This window comes from Gopherus flavomarginatus, chromosome 12 (assembly GCF_025201925.1).
Source record: "Gopherus flavomarginatus isolate rGopFla2 chromosome 12, rGopFla2.mat.asm, whole genome shotgun sequence".
NCBI classification, from domain to species: domain Eukaryota; kingdom Metazoa; phylum Chordata; order Testudines; family Testudinidae; genus Gopherus; species Gopherus flavomarginatus.
Window position 1 is genome coordinate 4,765,515 of NC_066628.1, and position 14,960 is coordinate 4,780,474.

The 14,960-nt window shown below is 53.2% G+C and overlaps 2 protein-coding genes across 7 annotated transcripts in view; both read left to right on the forward strand.

Moving 5' to 3' along the window:
• The first annotated feature begins 283 nt into the window (after positions 1-283).
• LOC127032341 (C-type lectin domain family 2 member D-like) lies at positions 284-7,857 on the forward strand. The gene is made up of 5 exons (XM_050919556.1): positions 284-510; positions 1,171-1,269; positions 5,520-5,698; positions 6,393-6,496; positions 7,716-7,857. Exons 1-5 carry the CDS (start codon positions 417-419, stop codon positions 7,819-7,821), a joined length of 582 nt encoding a protein of 193 aa, XP_050775513.1. The 5' UTR covers positions 284-416; the 3' UTR covers positions 7,822-7,857.
• A 4,500-nt stretch (positions 7,858-12,357) lies between these two features.
• LOC127032316 (C-type lectin domain family 2 member D-like) overlaps positions 12,358-14,960 on the forward strand; it is a 279,024-nt gene continuing 276,421 nt past the window's right edge. For 2 of the 6 annotated variants that reach the window (XM_050919521.1, XM_050919523.1), the window contains exon 1: positions 12,360-12,645. Coding sequence is in view for 4 of the 6 variants with exons in the window: in XM_050919522.1 (XP_050775479.1) it covers positions 14,168-14,303 (136 nt within the window). In the remaining 2 variants the exon portion in view is untranslated. Of the gene's footprint in view, positions 12,646-13,543; positions 14,304-14,960 lie in introns of all 6 variants that reach the window. The other 4 variants (XM_050919522.1, XM_050919520.1, XM_050919524.1 and 1 more) reach the window with 4 other exon arrangements.

Genomic DNA, 14,960 nt, shown 5'->3' on the forward strand with positions numbered 1-14,960 from the left:
GAATGGGTGACAGGGGATGGATCACTTGATGATTCCCTGTTCTGTTCATTCCCTCTGGGGCACCTGGCACTGGCCACTGTTGGAAGATGGGATGTTGGGCTAGCTGGACCTTTGGTCTGACCCAGTCAGGCCGTTCTTATCTTATGTAATCATTGTGGCATCAGCTCTGGCAGGACGTTGGGCTGCTGGGCAGGGAATGAGAAACCACAAATCACCCTCCTACCCCTGACCTGTCCTGCTCGATCCGTCTTGGCTTTCTGATCAGGTGCAGAGTCTGGAACAGGGAGGAGACCAGGGCCAGGACCTCCGCCCCGGCTCCACTTCGTTGCTGCTGGATCAGACCCAGTCAGACAGAGGAGCCAACCTCAGCCCAGCGCCTGTAACAGCATCTCTAGCCTGAGTGTTGCTGAGAGACAATGGGGTCAGCAACTGGGGCTGCTGAGAGCGAAGTGCCGCTGCAGGAGTTGCATGTTGATGGCAGTGGAAACCTGGAGGCTGGCGTGGAGCCAGGTAATGAGGTGTTGCTGCCTGGGACCAGGCTGGAGAGTGACCCTGAGGCTGCCCCACATGGGGCCATGTTCTCAGTGGCAGCAGCCAGTGCCTAGCAACCTCCTGTCTGTGGGCAACAGGGACTGGATCTCCCCCAGTGGCTCTCAGGGCACCGATCCCTGGCTCACAGCTGCTGTCTGACGCACACAGAGGTGGCCATGGGTCTGTGCAGGGGCCTTTTGGGCTGGATGTGTCAGACCCCCTGTGACAGCCCTGGCCTATCTCTGCCTGGTTTGTTCTCCCCCCTTCTCCTGTGTATGGCCGGTGTGAGACCCCAGTGTGAGGGGACAGGTGCACTCAGCAGTGTGGACCCAGCCAGCGCTTGGCAGGGGGCACAGGGGGGAGGGGGAGGCAGCTTGAGGTCCTGCAACCAGAACAAATGGGTCCTTGTCTCTGTGCCCCTGGACTCACCAGGCCGTGTGACAGCCTGGCTGGAGGTGCCCAGGGAGGGCTCTGGGCTGAGGGGAAGGAGGGACTGTTCTGCCAGCCCCAGCCTGCCTGAGCCTCCGGGCTCCTCTCCCAGAGCGTCTGACAGAAGGAGCAATCGACAGAACTGGGCATGTTCTAGGGCAGCTCGAGACGAGTCCTTGTGGCCGGCCTGATGGGGTCTTTGTGTTTCAGAATCTTGTCATAACTGCAAGAAAAGTCAGACTGGACCAGTTGTGGTTGCACTGATAGTTGTATCATCTGCTTTGATCGCCGTCATCATTGCTCTGGCAGGTGAGTTCCCAGCTTCCACCCTGCTCCCTTCCTCTCCCCTCCTCTCCCCTCCCTCTACGATCTCTGTGAATCCCATTCCCCTGGGACCTACTACCATCACTCTCTCTTCCTGGCCTATCTGGCTTCTGCCCTTGAGACTGAGGATTCCTGGGGGGTGTTCTTTCATGACCCTCCTCCTGCTCCCTCCCAGACCCCTGTACCTGGGCACTCTCTGTGTTGGACGATCTGACTGACATTAGCTCCCCCCCAGCCCAGCTCTGAGCACTTTGGGTCCAAGTCACTTTTACCATGTACCATGAAGCAGTCACTTACCAGGGTGTCCCATGGGACAGGGCGCAGAGCAGCGATGAGCCCTTTGCCTGCTCTGTGTTGCTTTGAGGTTACCAGCCTGGCCTTCCTGCATCTTCAGGTCATGCCTGTGGCTGGGCAGCAGGTGCTGCCGTGTTATTGAAATGAGCCATAGAATTCAGTCTAGACCTCTCCATCAATGCAGTGTTGAAACCCACCAATCACTGATCTTGGCCATGAAGCGTCACTTAGCACCATTCACTCCCCCGGGCTGCACAGCCAGCACGTACTAGTGCAGAGGGCGTGTGTTTGCTGTGAACATGAACCCTGCTGTACCTGCCAGTAGTCTGGGGCGGGGGGTGCTGTAAGATGGTCAGGGGGGTGGGATTTAGCTGTGGGCCCCAGGAGGGTTTAGCAGCTGGCAGAGGGGATTGAATCCAGGTCTGTCTGCATTAGGAATAGTCTGTGCCGATGTCATGACATCCGTGCAGTTGAATTGGTGCAGACCCAAAGCAGACGCACTGCACTGGTACACAAAGGAGCTTGCCTGGGTGCAGTTCGCTGCAGGAGTTACCAGAGTGAGCCACACTGCTCCAGCAGGAGCAGCGTCAGGGTTTTTGGCGCCCGTGGCAGGGGTCCTTCCACGCTTCTGGTCGTTGGCGGCAATTCTGCGGTTGGGGAGTCCTTCCGTGCTCCCGGTGTTTGGGGCACTTCGGCGGCGGGTCCCGGAGTGAGTGAAGGACCCGCCAAAGAATTGCCGCTGAAGACCCAGAGCGCGGAAGGACCCCCTGCCGCCGAATTGCTGCCAAGGGTGGCAAAATGCCGCCCCCCCCCAATCCTGGTGCCTTAGGCGACCTCCTAGGTCCCCTAAACAGAAGCACTGGCCCTGTGCTCTAGTGCATCTCCAGGAGGTGTTTGCCCTGATGGAACTGTGTCACTGTGTCACTAGTGCAAATTCCTCTGATGCAGATGGGCCCTGAATCCCGGCTCCCTGTGTAATGGCAGGCTGTTGCAGTGGGCAGCACTGGCTCTCAGTGTAAGGCGGGACCTGTGAGCGTAGGGTTGGTTACACTCCTACAATTGCAGAGAGCTCTGCAGAACAGGTGGCATCTGACCTGGAGATGGATGGTAGAGACAGCCTGTGCCATCAGCTGTTAGTCACTGACTTCTCTGCTCAGTTCTGTAAGGACGGGGCGTGGACTACTGTGCACTGCACAGTTAAATCTACAGGGCAAGACATGGCTTGTGAGTGCGATGAGTGCATGCTCTTTCTTTGATGATAGTGGCCTGATTTCCTGACTCTTCCAGACTTAGTGTCCGTTCCTCCCTGAGCGCCAGCCACATGGGAAGGCTTTAGAACCACTTACCCAGTTACTGTGGTGCAAAAAAAGGGTGATATGCTCAAAAATGTCTGGAGGGGTTGGAGTCGGACTCCTCTCAACTAGTCAGGCCTCTCAAATATCTCTTGGGTGTCAATTATGGGTGACCCCACTGCTGTTTTTTCCTGGCACTGAAAAGGTTACACTGTGTGAGGGCTTCCAGCAAGTATCTTTCTTGCTGCTGTATTTGGGGAAAGAAAAGTCTGCAGGTAGGAGGTGAATTGCAGGGTCGTCCTTAGGATTTATGGGGCCCTAGGCAGTATTATTAAACTGGTGCCCCTATGCCGGATGGCAGCCCAAGCTCACAGCCTGGTGGGGGAGGGGGAGGAGGGACTTGACAGCAAAGGATAATGAGATGCCCGGCCTGCCTCATGGTGGCGGAGAGTCACAGTTCCCTGCAGAGACTTCCATGCACTCTCCCTCATGCAGAATGGACATGAAGAAAGTACCTAATTAAAAGCACTAAAATTTGGGAATAAAAAATGTCAGTCACAGGTTTTTTGATATGCCCTGAAGTTTGTCAGAGATTTATTTGCAAAAACTTCATAGTAAGGGTGAGTCAGCTGTCCTGCTGAATACAACATTACATATAATGGAATACATGATGCAGCTCTTCTCTGTTTTACATTTTCTTCATCAGTATTTCTAAGTTGAATTTATATTTTAAATGTACTCAAATCTTAAGCCAGCATTCCAGATTACTACATATTTAACTCACTGAAACAAAGACATTCTTTTAAATTAATCAGAGAGGTTTAGTGTGTTCATAACAATGTTCGTTGCTTTTAGAAAAAGGGAACAGTAATTTACTTTGTGTGATCTCCATAACAAGAGACATGGTTATGAAATTTCACCAACTTTAAAAAAATATGTTTCCAAAGATTTTAGGTATAACAAGGATTTTGTCTTACTAAGGTTCTGATTTTGCTGGAGAGTTCTTTTAAAACTAGTTTGTCGGATAGTCAGAAGTAAAGAAAGGGAACTCTTTGTCCAGCTATCTGGAAGGGAAGGACTGTTGTCCCTTTAAGGGCTCTCTTCAGTGGGGAGTGAGGGGAGAGGTGGTGAAGGGATGGACAGAAAGGACAGGAAGACTTGGAAGCACTTTTTTTTTTAACTATAGTAATTAAAATGTGTATTTTAGATAAGGGAGGTCTTTTGAATGATTTATTTAAAAAACTATGTGTGAAGATTCACACATTTAAGGCTAAAGATGATTGTGCATCTAAAACTCTATGCAAGCATTTTTTAGAAATGTGATTTTATAATCTTCACCAGCTCACTAATGAACTATTTTAAAGCAAATTTTAAACTAAGGTCCTGTAGACTGACATGTTCTGTGTAAATATTACATTAATGCACAACTGTTTTTGTCAATAAAGTCATAAACTGACAGTATAAAAATTTATTTGGGCATAAGCTTTCGTGGACATCTGATGAAATGGGTTCTAGTCTACAAAAGCTTATGCCCAAATAATTTGTTAGTCTTTGAGGTGACACAAGGACTCATCCTTGTTTTTGCTGATACAGACTAACAGGACTACCACTCTGAAACCTGTCAGTATATACCTTGGAGTTGGCAAATGCCTGTTAAATGGCTTTATTACCCCTTGAATGTCTCTTTAACAGTTTCAATGTTGTGCTAATAGGTCTGGCAGGCTGGAGCTTTTTTCACTTTTAACTACTAGATTCCCTCCCAAGGAAGACTCACCAGGCTAGAGCAGCCATCTGTGGGAGCCTGCAGGAAGGGTCAGAACAGGGATAGGAAAACAAGCGGGTGGACACTAAGACCCAGTGGTGCCCCAAATTTTCAGGTGCCCTACGCAGCTGCCTATGTTGCCTATGCCTAAGGACGGCCCTGGTGAATTGAGTTACATCATTCCTGGCTGACAAGGTAACTGGTCACTTCCTGTTGCTGCGGTTTCTGATGCCACCTTGTGACTTTCATGTCCCTGTGTGAAAGTTACTGCACATTCTTCTGTTATTCACCTGCTGTTTGTTGCTAGGTTGAACATCCAGCAGTTGATCTTGTGCCTGGGATGAAATGCTCTGAGCTGTGTTAGTCCCTCCCAGGCTAGGAGTGTCCCTGGAATCCTCCCTGCCAGGCAAATTTACTGTGACAAACATCTCTGTTAACCTGCATCTGATTGCAGTGGACAGGCCCAGGCTGGGGATCCCAGTAGGCGTGGCATGTCGGTCAGTTGACTGCCTGTTTGGCTGCAGTCACAGTATCAAATACTCCAGCAAGAACCCTGGAAGTAGGAGTCCACCTGCCTTTTTGATTGTGTGTGTGTTTTTCAGAACTTCCTTTCATTGTTTTGCTTTTTGATCTGATTTAAAATAAGTCAGTTAAGTACTTTTTTTTTATTTTTATTTTTTAAATTAGGCGTAAGTATCTATCTAAAGCTAAACCTCCTGGAGACAATGAACTCTTGTTCTTGTTTACTGTTCTGATAAATTGGTATTTTAAAATATTTGACCGTTTTTGACACATTTGACTGGTTAATTGAACGATTATTTTTGTACTAGTCAAATGCCCAATTCTAGATGCAGCTCTTACCTCACATGTTACTTTCTCATTCTCAGTGCTGGCATCTAAGCTTTCATCAGCTGATCTGTGCCCCCCTGCATGCACAGACGGCTGGATCGGGTACCGAGGGAAATGCTACTATTTCTCCGAGACTGAAGGGAGCTGGACCTACGTTCAGAGACTCTGCTCCTCCTTTGGTGCCTCCTTGGCTGGGATTGACAGTGAGCAGGAATTGGTGAGCGACTCTCTAATTGGGATACACTGTCCTTAGCACAGCAGCTGCTGCAGTAGGATGTGGGCTCTGCCCCTGCGGGGCAAGGAGCAGCTCTGACCCCTCTCGTGCTGGGAGGCCAGAGCGAATGGACTTCCAGCCGCTCAATGCTGGGCCCAGGGCCCTGCTGTCTGTGTGTGACCACAGGGATTGCCCATTCTCAGCTGCCCCCTCCCCAAATAAGGAGACAGCCCCTGCCTAAGGCAGGGATGGCTCAGGCATCTCCTGGCATGCTGGCTGCTGGACTGGGCCTGAGAACACAGGTAGCGCTCCTGCTTTGGGGATGGGAAAGGAGCAGCCAGCTGAGGATGGGGGGGGATCCTCTCACATTGACCCCTCCCACTTCAGCTTGATTCACTCCCACCTCCTACCTTGCTATGGGGAACGGCAGCTGCTCTGTGAGAACAAACCCGGCAGCTGCCCCCAGCCCAGGGGAACTTGGGGTACAGGTGACTGGGAGCACAGGGGCAGGGAGGGTTAATACAGCCTGGGTGATCTTGTGCTTTGCAAGAGGGAAGGGGAAATCCAGTTTCCTTCTGAAAATAAATTGAGCCCCTTCAGTGTGTGACTAGGATTCTCTGCAGTTCAGAGCCCTGAAGAGGGGGGCGGGGAAAGCACCAGAGCTGGGGTTGATCCATGCTGTCCCTCTTTCTTTCAGATGTTCCTGCTGCGCCATAAGGATATCCATGAACACTGGATCGGCCTCTGGAGGGAGCAGGGGCAGCCCTGGAAATGGACCAACAGCACTGAATTCAACAACCTGTGAGTCTGTCTCACCCTCTGTACTAATTCCCTGGGCTTGGGGATTCTGGTGTCTGAGCTGTTTGAGTTCAGCTGGACCCACCATTCAGTGGTAGTAAAACAGCCAGACACAGCCCTAGTCTGTTCGCATACTGCGTGTATTAGAGAGCAATGGGAGCCAGCCACAGCCAGAGGTGCCCTTGCAGTGTGCTGGGATTTCAGCTGGGACACTCGCTGTTCTTCCCCAGCCCTCATCTGAGACACACCATCCCTGTCACTGGAGCTAAAGAATCCACTTCTTTAACTGAAAACCCCTCCTGACTGATAAAGCTCTTACACAGGCCAGCCACTAGAGGAGGATGGAGACCCCCCACTTCTCTGGTCCGGGTTACTTCAGTACTTTGAAAAATCAGGCTGTTATGGCGCTGGGTCAGTGCTCCCCCACGGCCAGTCCCCATTCTGCTGTATTGGACCCAACCTTTGGATCCCCCCTGCTTCCAGCTCCACTGGGCCCGAATAGCTACCAGACACTGTCTCTAGTTCAGGCCTCTGTGGCACACTTCTGGGGTACAGACTCCCTGTCTGGTACCCTCCTTAGGATGTGGGACCCTGCAGTCCAGCTGCTGTAGGACCCCGAACTAGTGCTGAACCCTCCGAAACCTCCTTAGAGGCCATGCTGTCCCAAGAGCTCCACCTGCCACTCCAGAGTAACTCAGGGAGAGTCATGTGACGGTTACAAACAAGGAACTCCTGCTTTCGCAAAGGAACTTCTCAAACACACTCTTTTCCCTCTTCCCAATGGAAAGCTCAAGAGTTTTATAGATCAATGGAAGAGGAAACCCTGAATGCAATTTCCTTTTTCAGTGTCATCTTGATTCTGCTCAGAGTGTTTCAAGGAGCAAGTGCCCCCCACTTTCCCTGCTCAGTCATCTGGTTCTGATGAGGGTCTGCCCCTCTTGTTAGAGGACTGGTCCCTTTTGAAAATTAGTCTCTCAAATTCTCTCCGTCCTGCTGGGGACTTTCCATTCTCCAGCACCCCCGTGGGCTGCTCAGCATAGAGGGGCACTAACAATCAGTGGTTCTGCAAAGCCCCCACTGTCCTGAGCTCTGCTCTTGAGGGGCTGTGAGAGTAGCTGCTCCGCACTCAGGCCTCCACTGTGGAGAACGGCTCCCCTGGCTGTGACTGGTGTGAAATACCCAGGCTCTGCCTGACTGCAGCTCTCTGGCTTCTGTGTTGCAGGTTTCAGATAAGAGGAGGTGGTGACTGCGCGTATCTGAATGACGAGAAAGGGGTCAGCAGCTCACGGTGCTACATGGAAAGACGGTGGATCTGTAGGCAAACCTGAGGTGTATGTGATGGGAAAAGGGACTGCACTGGAAGGGAGCTCAAAGTAAGCCTCCTAGAAATGACACTGATACAACTCATACCTACTTGAATGAACCATGTCCCTGTTCATCAGCCTGGCCAACATCTCAAAATCGGGCAGTGGGGCCCTCAAGCAATAAATGTGTGTCGTTTAAACTGTGGATTCTTTGTATGTGCCTTCTGCTTCTGAGGGTATGTCTACATCTACAGTTTTGCAGCGCTGGTTGTTACAGCTGTATTAGTACAGCTGTATAGGGCCAGCGCTGCAGAGTGGCCACACTTACAGCAACCAGCGCTGCAAGCGGTGTTAGATGTGGCCACACTGCAGCACTGTTGGGCGGCTTCAAGGGGGGTTCGGGGAACGCGAGAGCAAACCGCGGGGAAGCAGGTCTCCTTCCCCGGTTTGCTCTCGCGTTCCCCGAACCCCCGAGCAAGCAGGTCTCCTTCCCCGCGGTTTGCGGTGGGGGTTCGGGGAACGCGAGAGCAAACCGCGGGGAAGCGGGTCTCCTTCCCCGGTTTGCTCTCGCGTTCCCCGAACCCCCGAGCAAGCAGGTCTCCTTCCCCGCGGTTTGCGGGGGGGTTCGGGGAACACGAGAGCAAACCGCGGGGAAGGAGACCTGCTTGCTCGGGGGTTCGGGGAACGCGAGAGCAAACCGGGGAAGGAGACCTGCTTGCACGGGGGTTCGGGGAACGCGAGAGCAAACCGGGGAAGGAGACCTGCTTGATTACCAGAGAGGCTTCCTCAGGTATGCTGGGTACCTGCTTATTCCAGGAGGTCAAGAAAAGCGCTGGTAAGTGTCTACACTTGATTACCAGCGCAGGATCCTCTACACCCGAGACAAAACGGGAGTACGGCCAGCGCTGCAAACAGGGAGTTGCAGCGCTGGTGATGCCCTGCAGATGTGTACACCTCCTAAGTTGCAGCGCTGTAACCCCCTCACCAGCGCTGCAACTTTGTGATGTAGACAATCCCTGAACCTTTAAACTCAGGGACACGTTGTCAAGCTTCTCTCTGCAGCTGAGTGGGTGAGATCTTATGAGAAGGATTCTCAGACACACGCTGGGGAAGTAAGAGAAGGGGAGGCCTTGTTAGTTTAGACTCCAGAACAGCGTTTCTAAGGAAAGCAAAACAGAAAGAAAAATGAACATTTCAGCACTGGGGGAAGGGCAGTTTCTTGTGTTTCTGAAGCCTTCTGATTCTGTTTCTGAGCAAGTTGCAGTGTGCGCTGTTTGTAAGAGAAATTAATCAAATTGAAATGTAGTGCAATGTCCCTATAGCACTCATGCAGGGGAAGTTGAACAAAATTAGCACGGTGAATTTCAGAGGCACAAGCTTTTAAGTGATGCAAAAACCAAGCTGAAAAGACAACAGCAGTGGCTCAGCGAGTTTGTTGTTACTATTATCATTATTATTACTGGGATGGATGGATAGTTTTTTTTTGTTTTTTTTTTTTTGTCTGTGAAAGAAATTTTGGACCTATATTGGCAGATATGTCCTTTAATTATTATTTGGACTTCTTTTATGTAAAGTATGTATTTTTAAATTTAGTTCAGAATTGTTGTACAGCCATCCACCTTTTACCAAAAAAGCAAAAGAACAAAAAAGACAAGAATGTGCAAATAACTTGTTTTATGTTCAGGTCCAGTAATGAATAAGCACAACTCTACCTTATATCTATTACTGAGTCTGCAAAAAACCCCTGTGTAAATATGCACATGTAAATTCACAAATCCTGGTGCCCTAGACGACCGCCTAGGTTGCCTAAATGGTTGCACTGGCCTTGGCTGGATGGTGCTGGGCTTCCCGGCCCTGGGGACCCCTGTGTGTTTCATTGTAAATCCGCCTCTGATATTAGAAATGAACTCTAGGCTAAGAAAGGGGAGATGAACAAAAGTGCTGAAATTTAGTGACAAGGAACGGCCACACGGTAGCACGAGAGCATTGGAGGTGGCCATGCTGGCAAGTGATTGCTAGAATTCTATCTACTTTACTTACAAGAGCCAGTTGTCTCTCCAAATGCAGCAGCATTGCAAGGGTTAAAGGGGAACCATGCCCCAAAGCGTCCCCGGAAATTTACTGCTGTCATTGCCCCGAGGGAGCAGCAGTCGGGGAGTTACCCATAAATTATTTATTATTCATATTCAGGGGCGGTTTTATGTATTTTGCCGCCCCAAGAATGGCAGCCAGGTGGCTTTCGGCGGCGTGCCTGCGGGAGGTCCGGCTAGTAAGGCAGATTCAGTGGCATGCCTGCAGGGGGTCTGACGGTCCCATACCTTCAGCGTGCCTGACGTTGAATTGCCGCCGACGCCGCAGGACCTGCAGACCTCCTGCAGGCAAGCCACCTAAGGCAGCCTGGCTGCTGCCATCACAGCCCCAGGCAGGAGCTTGGAGCCCTGGTGTCTGGAGCTGCCCCTGTTCATATTACAATAGCACCTAGACCTCCCTCCCAACCCCTATCAACCAAGATCACCTCTCCTTTCCTGTTATGGCAGACAGCACACAGACCCACACCCTTCCCTGCAGTCAAGATGAAGGACCTGTTGTGCTGGGCACTGCACGGACACACAGCGAGAGACAGTCTCTGCCCCAGCTGAGATCAGGGCCCTGTTGTGCCGGGTGCTGCACAGACACACAGCAAGAGACAGTCCCTGCCCCAGCAGAGATCAGGGTGCCGTTGTGCCGGGCGCTGCACAGACACACAGGGAGAGACAGTCCCTGCCCCAGCTGAGATCAGGGCCCTGTTGTGCTAGGCACTGCACAGACACACACGGAGAGACAGTCCCCACCCCAGCTGAGATCAGGGCCCTGTTGTGCTGGGTGCTGCACAGACACACAGGGAGAGGCAGTCTCTGCCCCAGCTGAGATCAGGGCGCCCTTGTGCCGGGCGCTGCACAGACACACAGGGAGAGACAGTCCCCGCCCCAGCTGAGATCAGGGCCCTGTTGTGCTAGGCACTGCACAGACACACAGGGAGAGACAGTCCCCACCCCAACTGAGATCAGGGCCCCGTTGGGCTGGGCGCTGCACAGACACACAGGGAGAGACAGTCCCCGCCCCAGCTGAGATCAGGGCGCCCTTGTGCCGGGCGCTGCACAGACACACAGAGAGAGACAGTCCCTGCCCCAGCTGAGATCAGGGCCCTGTTGTGCTGGGTGCTGCACAGACACACAGGGAGAGACAGTCCCCATCCCAGCTGAGATCAAGGCCTTGTTGTGCCGGGTGCTGCACAGACACACAGGGAGAGACAGTCCCCGCCCCAGCTGAGATCAGGGCCCCGTTGTGCCAGGCGCTGCACAGACACACAGGGAGACACAATCCCCACCCCAGCTGAGATCAGGGCCCCGTTGTGCCAGGCGCTGCACAGACACACAGGGAGAGACAGTCCCTGCCCCAGCTGAGATCAGGGCGCCCTTGTGCCGGGCGCTGCACAGACACACAGGGAGAGACAGTCCCCGCCCCAGCAGAGATCAGGGCCCTGTTGTGCTGGGTGCTGCACAGACACACAGGGAGAGACAGTCCCTGCCCCAGCAGAGATCAGGGCCCTGTTCTGCGGGGTGCTGCACAGACACACAGGGAGAGACAGTCCCTGCCCCAGCTGAGATCAGGGCCCTGTTGTGCCGGGTGCTGCCCAGACACACAGGGAGAGACAGTCCCCGCCCCAGCTGAGATCAGGGCCCTGTTGTGCCGGGTGCTGCACAGACACACAGGGAGAGACAGTCCCCGCCCCAGCTGAGATCAGGGCCCCGTTGTGCCAGGCGCTGCACAGACACACAGGGAGACACAATCCCCACCCCAGCTGAGATCAGGGCCCCGTTGTGCCAGGCGCTGCACAGACACACAGGGAGAGACAGTCCCTGCCCCAGCTGAGATCAGGGCGCCCTTGTGCCGGGCGCTGCACAGACACACAGGGAGAGACAGTCCCCGCCCCAGCAGAGATCAGGGCCCTGTTGTGCCGGGTGCTGCACAGACACACAGGGAGAGACAGTCCCTGCCCCAGGAGAGATCAGGGCCCTGTTCTGCGGGGTGCTGCACAGACACACAGGGAGAGACAGTCCCCGCCCCAGCTGAGATCAGGGCCCTGTTGTGCCGGGTGCTGCACAGACACACAGGGAGAGACAGTCCCCACCCCAGCTGAGATCAGGGCCCTGTTGTGCCAGGCACTGCACAGACACACAGGGAGAGGCAGGCCCTGCCCCAGCTGAGATCAGGGCCCCGTTGTGCCGGGCACTGCACAGACACACAGGGAGAGGCAGTCCCCACCCCAGCTGAGATCAGGGCCCTGTTGTGCTGGGCGCTGCACAAACACACAGCGAGAGACAGCTCCTGCCCCAGCTGAGATCAGGGCCCTGTTGTGCTGGGCGCTGCACAAACACACAGCGAGAGACAGTTCCTGCCCCAGCTGAGATCAGGGCTCAGATTATCTGGTCCCACAGCCTCTAAATTCTTCCACAATCTGTCAGCGTGTTGCGGGTTGGTCTTGAGTTTTTCGTTTCTAGTCTCAGTTCCTTTCCTGTGAGCTGCGTGGAAGGGCGGAGAGGAAGGACTCATGAGATGGAATCTATCTGACTGGCGCTGACAAGGGTGTAAAACAAGGGTGTAATCCCCCTTTCTGCGGATGTCAGCCCAGAGCCAGAGCAGCAGGAAGGGGCTGCGATGTTCGTGCTGAGACCAATGGAAGGAAGTTCACCAGCCACCCTACGGGTTTGCAGCAGCTGCTGTAAGAGCTCCGCGATGTGTGTTTGTTTCCGGTGCAGGTCCCGCTGCTGCCTGGGACTCGGCTGTGGGACCCACCCACCGAGGCTGGTAAGTTTCCACTGCTGCTTATGGTGGCACTCGGGCAGGGACCCCCAAGTCTTCCCCACCCGCTGCACGACTTGGCCCCTGCAGTGGTGTCCCAAACCCACCCCTCCGCGGCTCTCCCTCCTCTCTGCCCCCCTCCCTGCGGGGGCCACTGTCCCCCAGTCTCTGCCCCCTTGCTGGGCCTCCCCCAGTCCCTGCCAAGGCAGAGCCCGTCTCCCTGCCCCTCCCTCTGCTGGGTCTTTCCCCTCCCTGCCCCACAGTCCCTGCCTGGGCAGAGCCCCCTTCCTGTGGTGAGTTTGGGTTGGGTGGGGGGCATGGCTGGGGGAGGGGCCTGCGGGAGCGTGGGATGCAGAAAGGGGAAACGACACGTCACTTTGTTGACTTGGAAGAGTGGAGAGGGAGGAGAAACGCAAGAGCTAATCTTCACTTCTGCTTTGACTGCAGCTAATCAGAGCACACTCAGGACTCGAGTGATTGCAGGAAAACCCCTGTAAACATCCCCTGGGGCAGGCAGAAGTGATCAGTCAAGAGGGCTGAGGGTGAGGGATTGGGAAGTACCCGCAGTGCTGGCCCCAGTGCAGAAGAGAGTCAGGGATGCAGGACTGGGTGCCTGATTGCAGGGGTCATTAAGTGCTGCAGCTGGCAGCAGCAGGGTCGGGCGGTGGGGGGAGAGATTGCGTGAGGGGAAGGAAGGGGAGGGAGGAAAAATCTGAGATGCCCCCCAACCACTTGGCGCCCTAGGTGACCACCCAGTTTGCCTAGTGGTTGCATCCACCCTGACTGCAGTGTTTACACTCAACTACATCCTTTTCTCCCGTTTTGGTTTCTGAAAAACTTTTGAATACTTCCTTGTGTGCTGAACCGTATTCTGAGACAGATTTTCGTTTTCTTCCCGTGTTAGTGTGTCAGATCTTTAAACCGTTATCTGCTAACAGCTTGAAACGTGTACATGATGGGCGTGAGATTCATACAGTCAGATGCACACACACTTCAGAGCTTGCATGCGTGCCTTACTTCAATGGGCCACTTTGCATATACAGTGGAGTCGCGTTATATGCGCATTTAACTTATGCAAATTCAACTATACACGATCGACAAAAAAAAAAAAAGAAAAAATAATGAGTCCGCCCACCACTAAAAGATCCTCCCTAGGAAATATGTGTTGACATTTTATGGCCTGTGTTGTACAGATCACAATGGTACCTTCTGCTCTCAGCGTCTATTAATTTTTTACAGCATGGATTCCCTCTCATCCAGAAAAACTACAAAGAAGATGGAGGCAGAACTGAGAATCTGCTGCTGATCGGAACCGACTTTGTTTTGAGGCCGTGTGTACCCACACTTGAACAGTTTCAGTTGAACTGCTGCAAGCGCGTGTGTAGACACTCTTATTTCAGTTTAGTTTAAACCTCTTCCTAGAGGACGTGGAGCTAAATCGCAATCAGTCTGGTTAAAAAGGGAACACATGCACACGCTTTTCACTGGCTGAGCATCATGCCTTTAAACTAAACTGGTGCATAACTGAATGTACATGGATCCTGAATCGCAGAGAGTTGTAGCCAGGGAGATTGAACTGCTCGGCGTCCAGCATGCCCCCCAGGGACTCCAAGAGAAAGGCGAGACGGAGGAGCACTTTCACTGCAGTGGAGATGTGAAGAGAGGTAATTGGAGCCTCTGTGCAAAGGCTTGGATGGGCAGAAAGAATGAGACTGACTCAGATGGGGGTGCATTTTCAGTGGCAGCTGCAATTTGTCCGACCTCCTGTGTGTATGAGTAGCAGGAGGCTGATCACCCCAAGGGCTCCTATGGCCCAGGGACCCAGCTTGCCCCTATGGCTGGTACTTGGGTGGACCCAAGTGGCATGGTAATGGATTCAGAGACAATTTTGAAGGGACGGGGCGCGGGAGGGGGGAATGTTCACCCATCTGAAATGCTGATCCAGGTCTCCATTCACTTTTTCCTCTTCCCTTCTCTCTCTCCTTATCCAAAGGCCAGGCTTTGAAACAGGAGAGCAGTACCAGGTTCGGCTGTGTGCATGTACCCAGGGCCCTGTGTCTGTGTGAGTAACAAGCAGGTGTCTGGGGACAGCAGGTAACTCATGTTGTGGGCGCACGCCAAGCCAGTGCATTCACCTTTCTCTGCCAGTGCCGCTGGCATAGGGTGACCAGACAGCAGGTGTGGAAAATTGGGACAGAAACCCCTTGTTTCTCAGGCTCAGTGGCTGCAGTCTGGGCTGAAGATGCCTTCAGACAGCCTTGTCACGTTGCAGACTTTCTATGAGCTTCCCTTAAGGGAGGGGTGTCACCGGGCCTCCATGG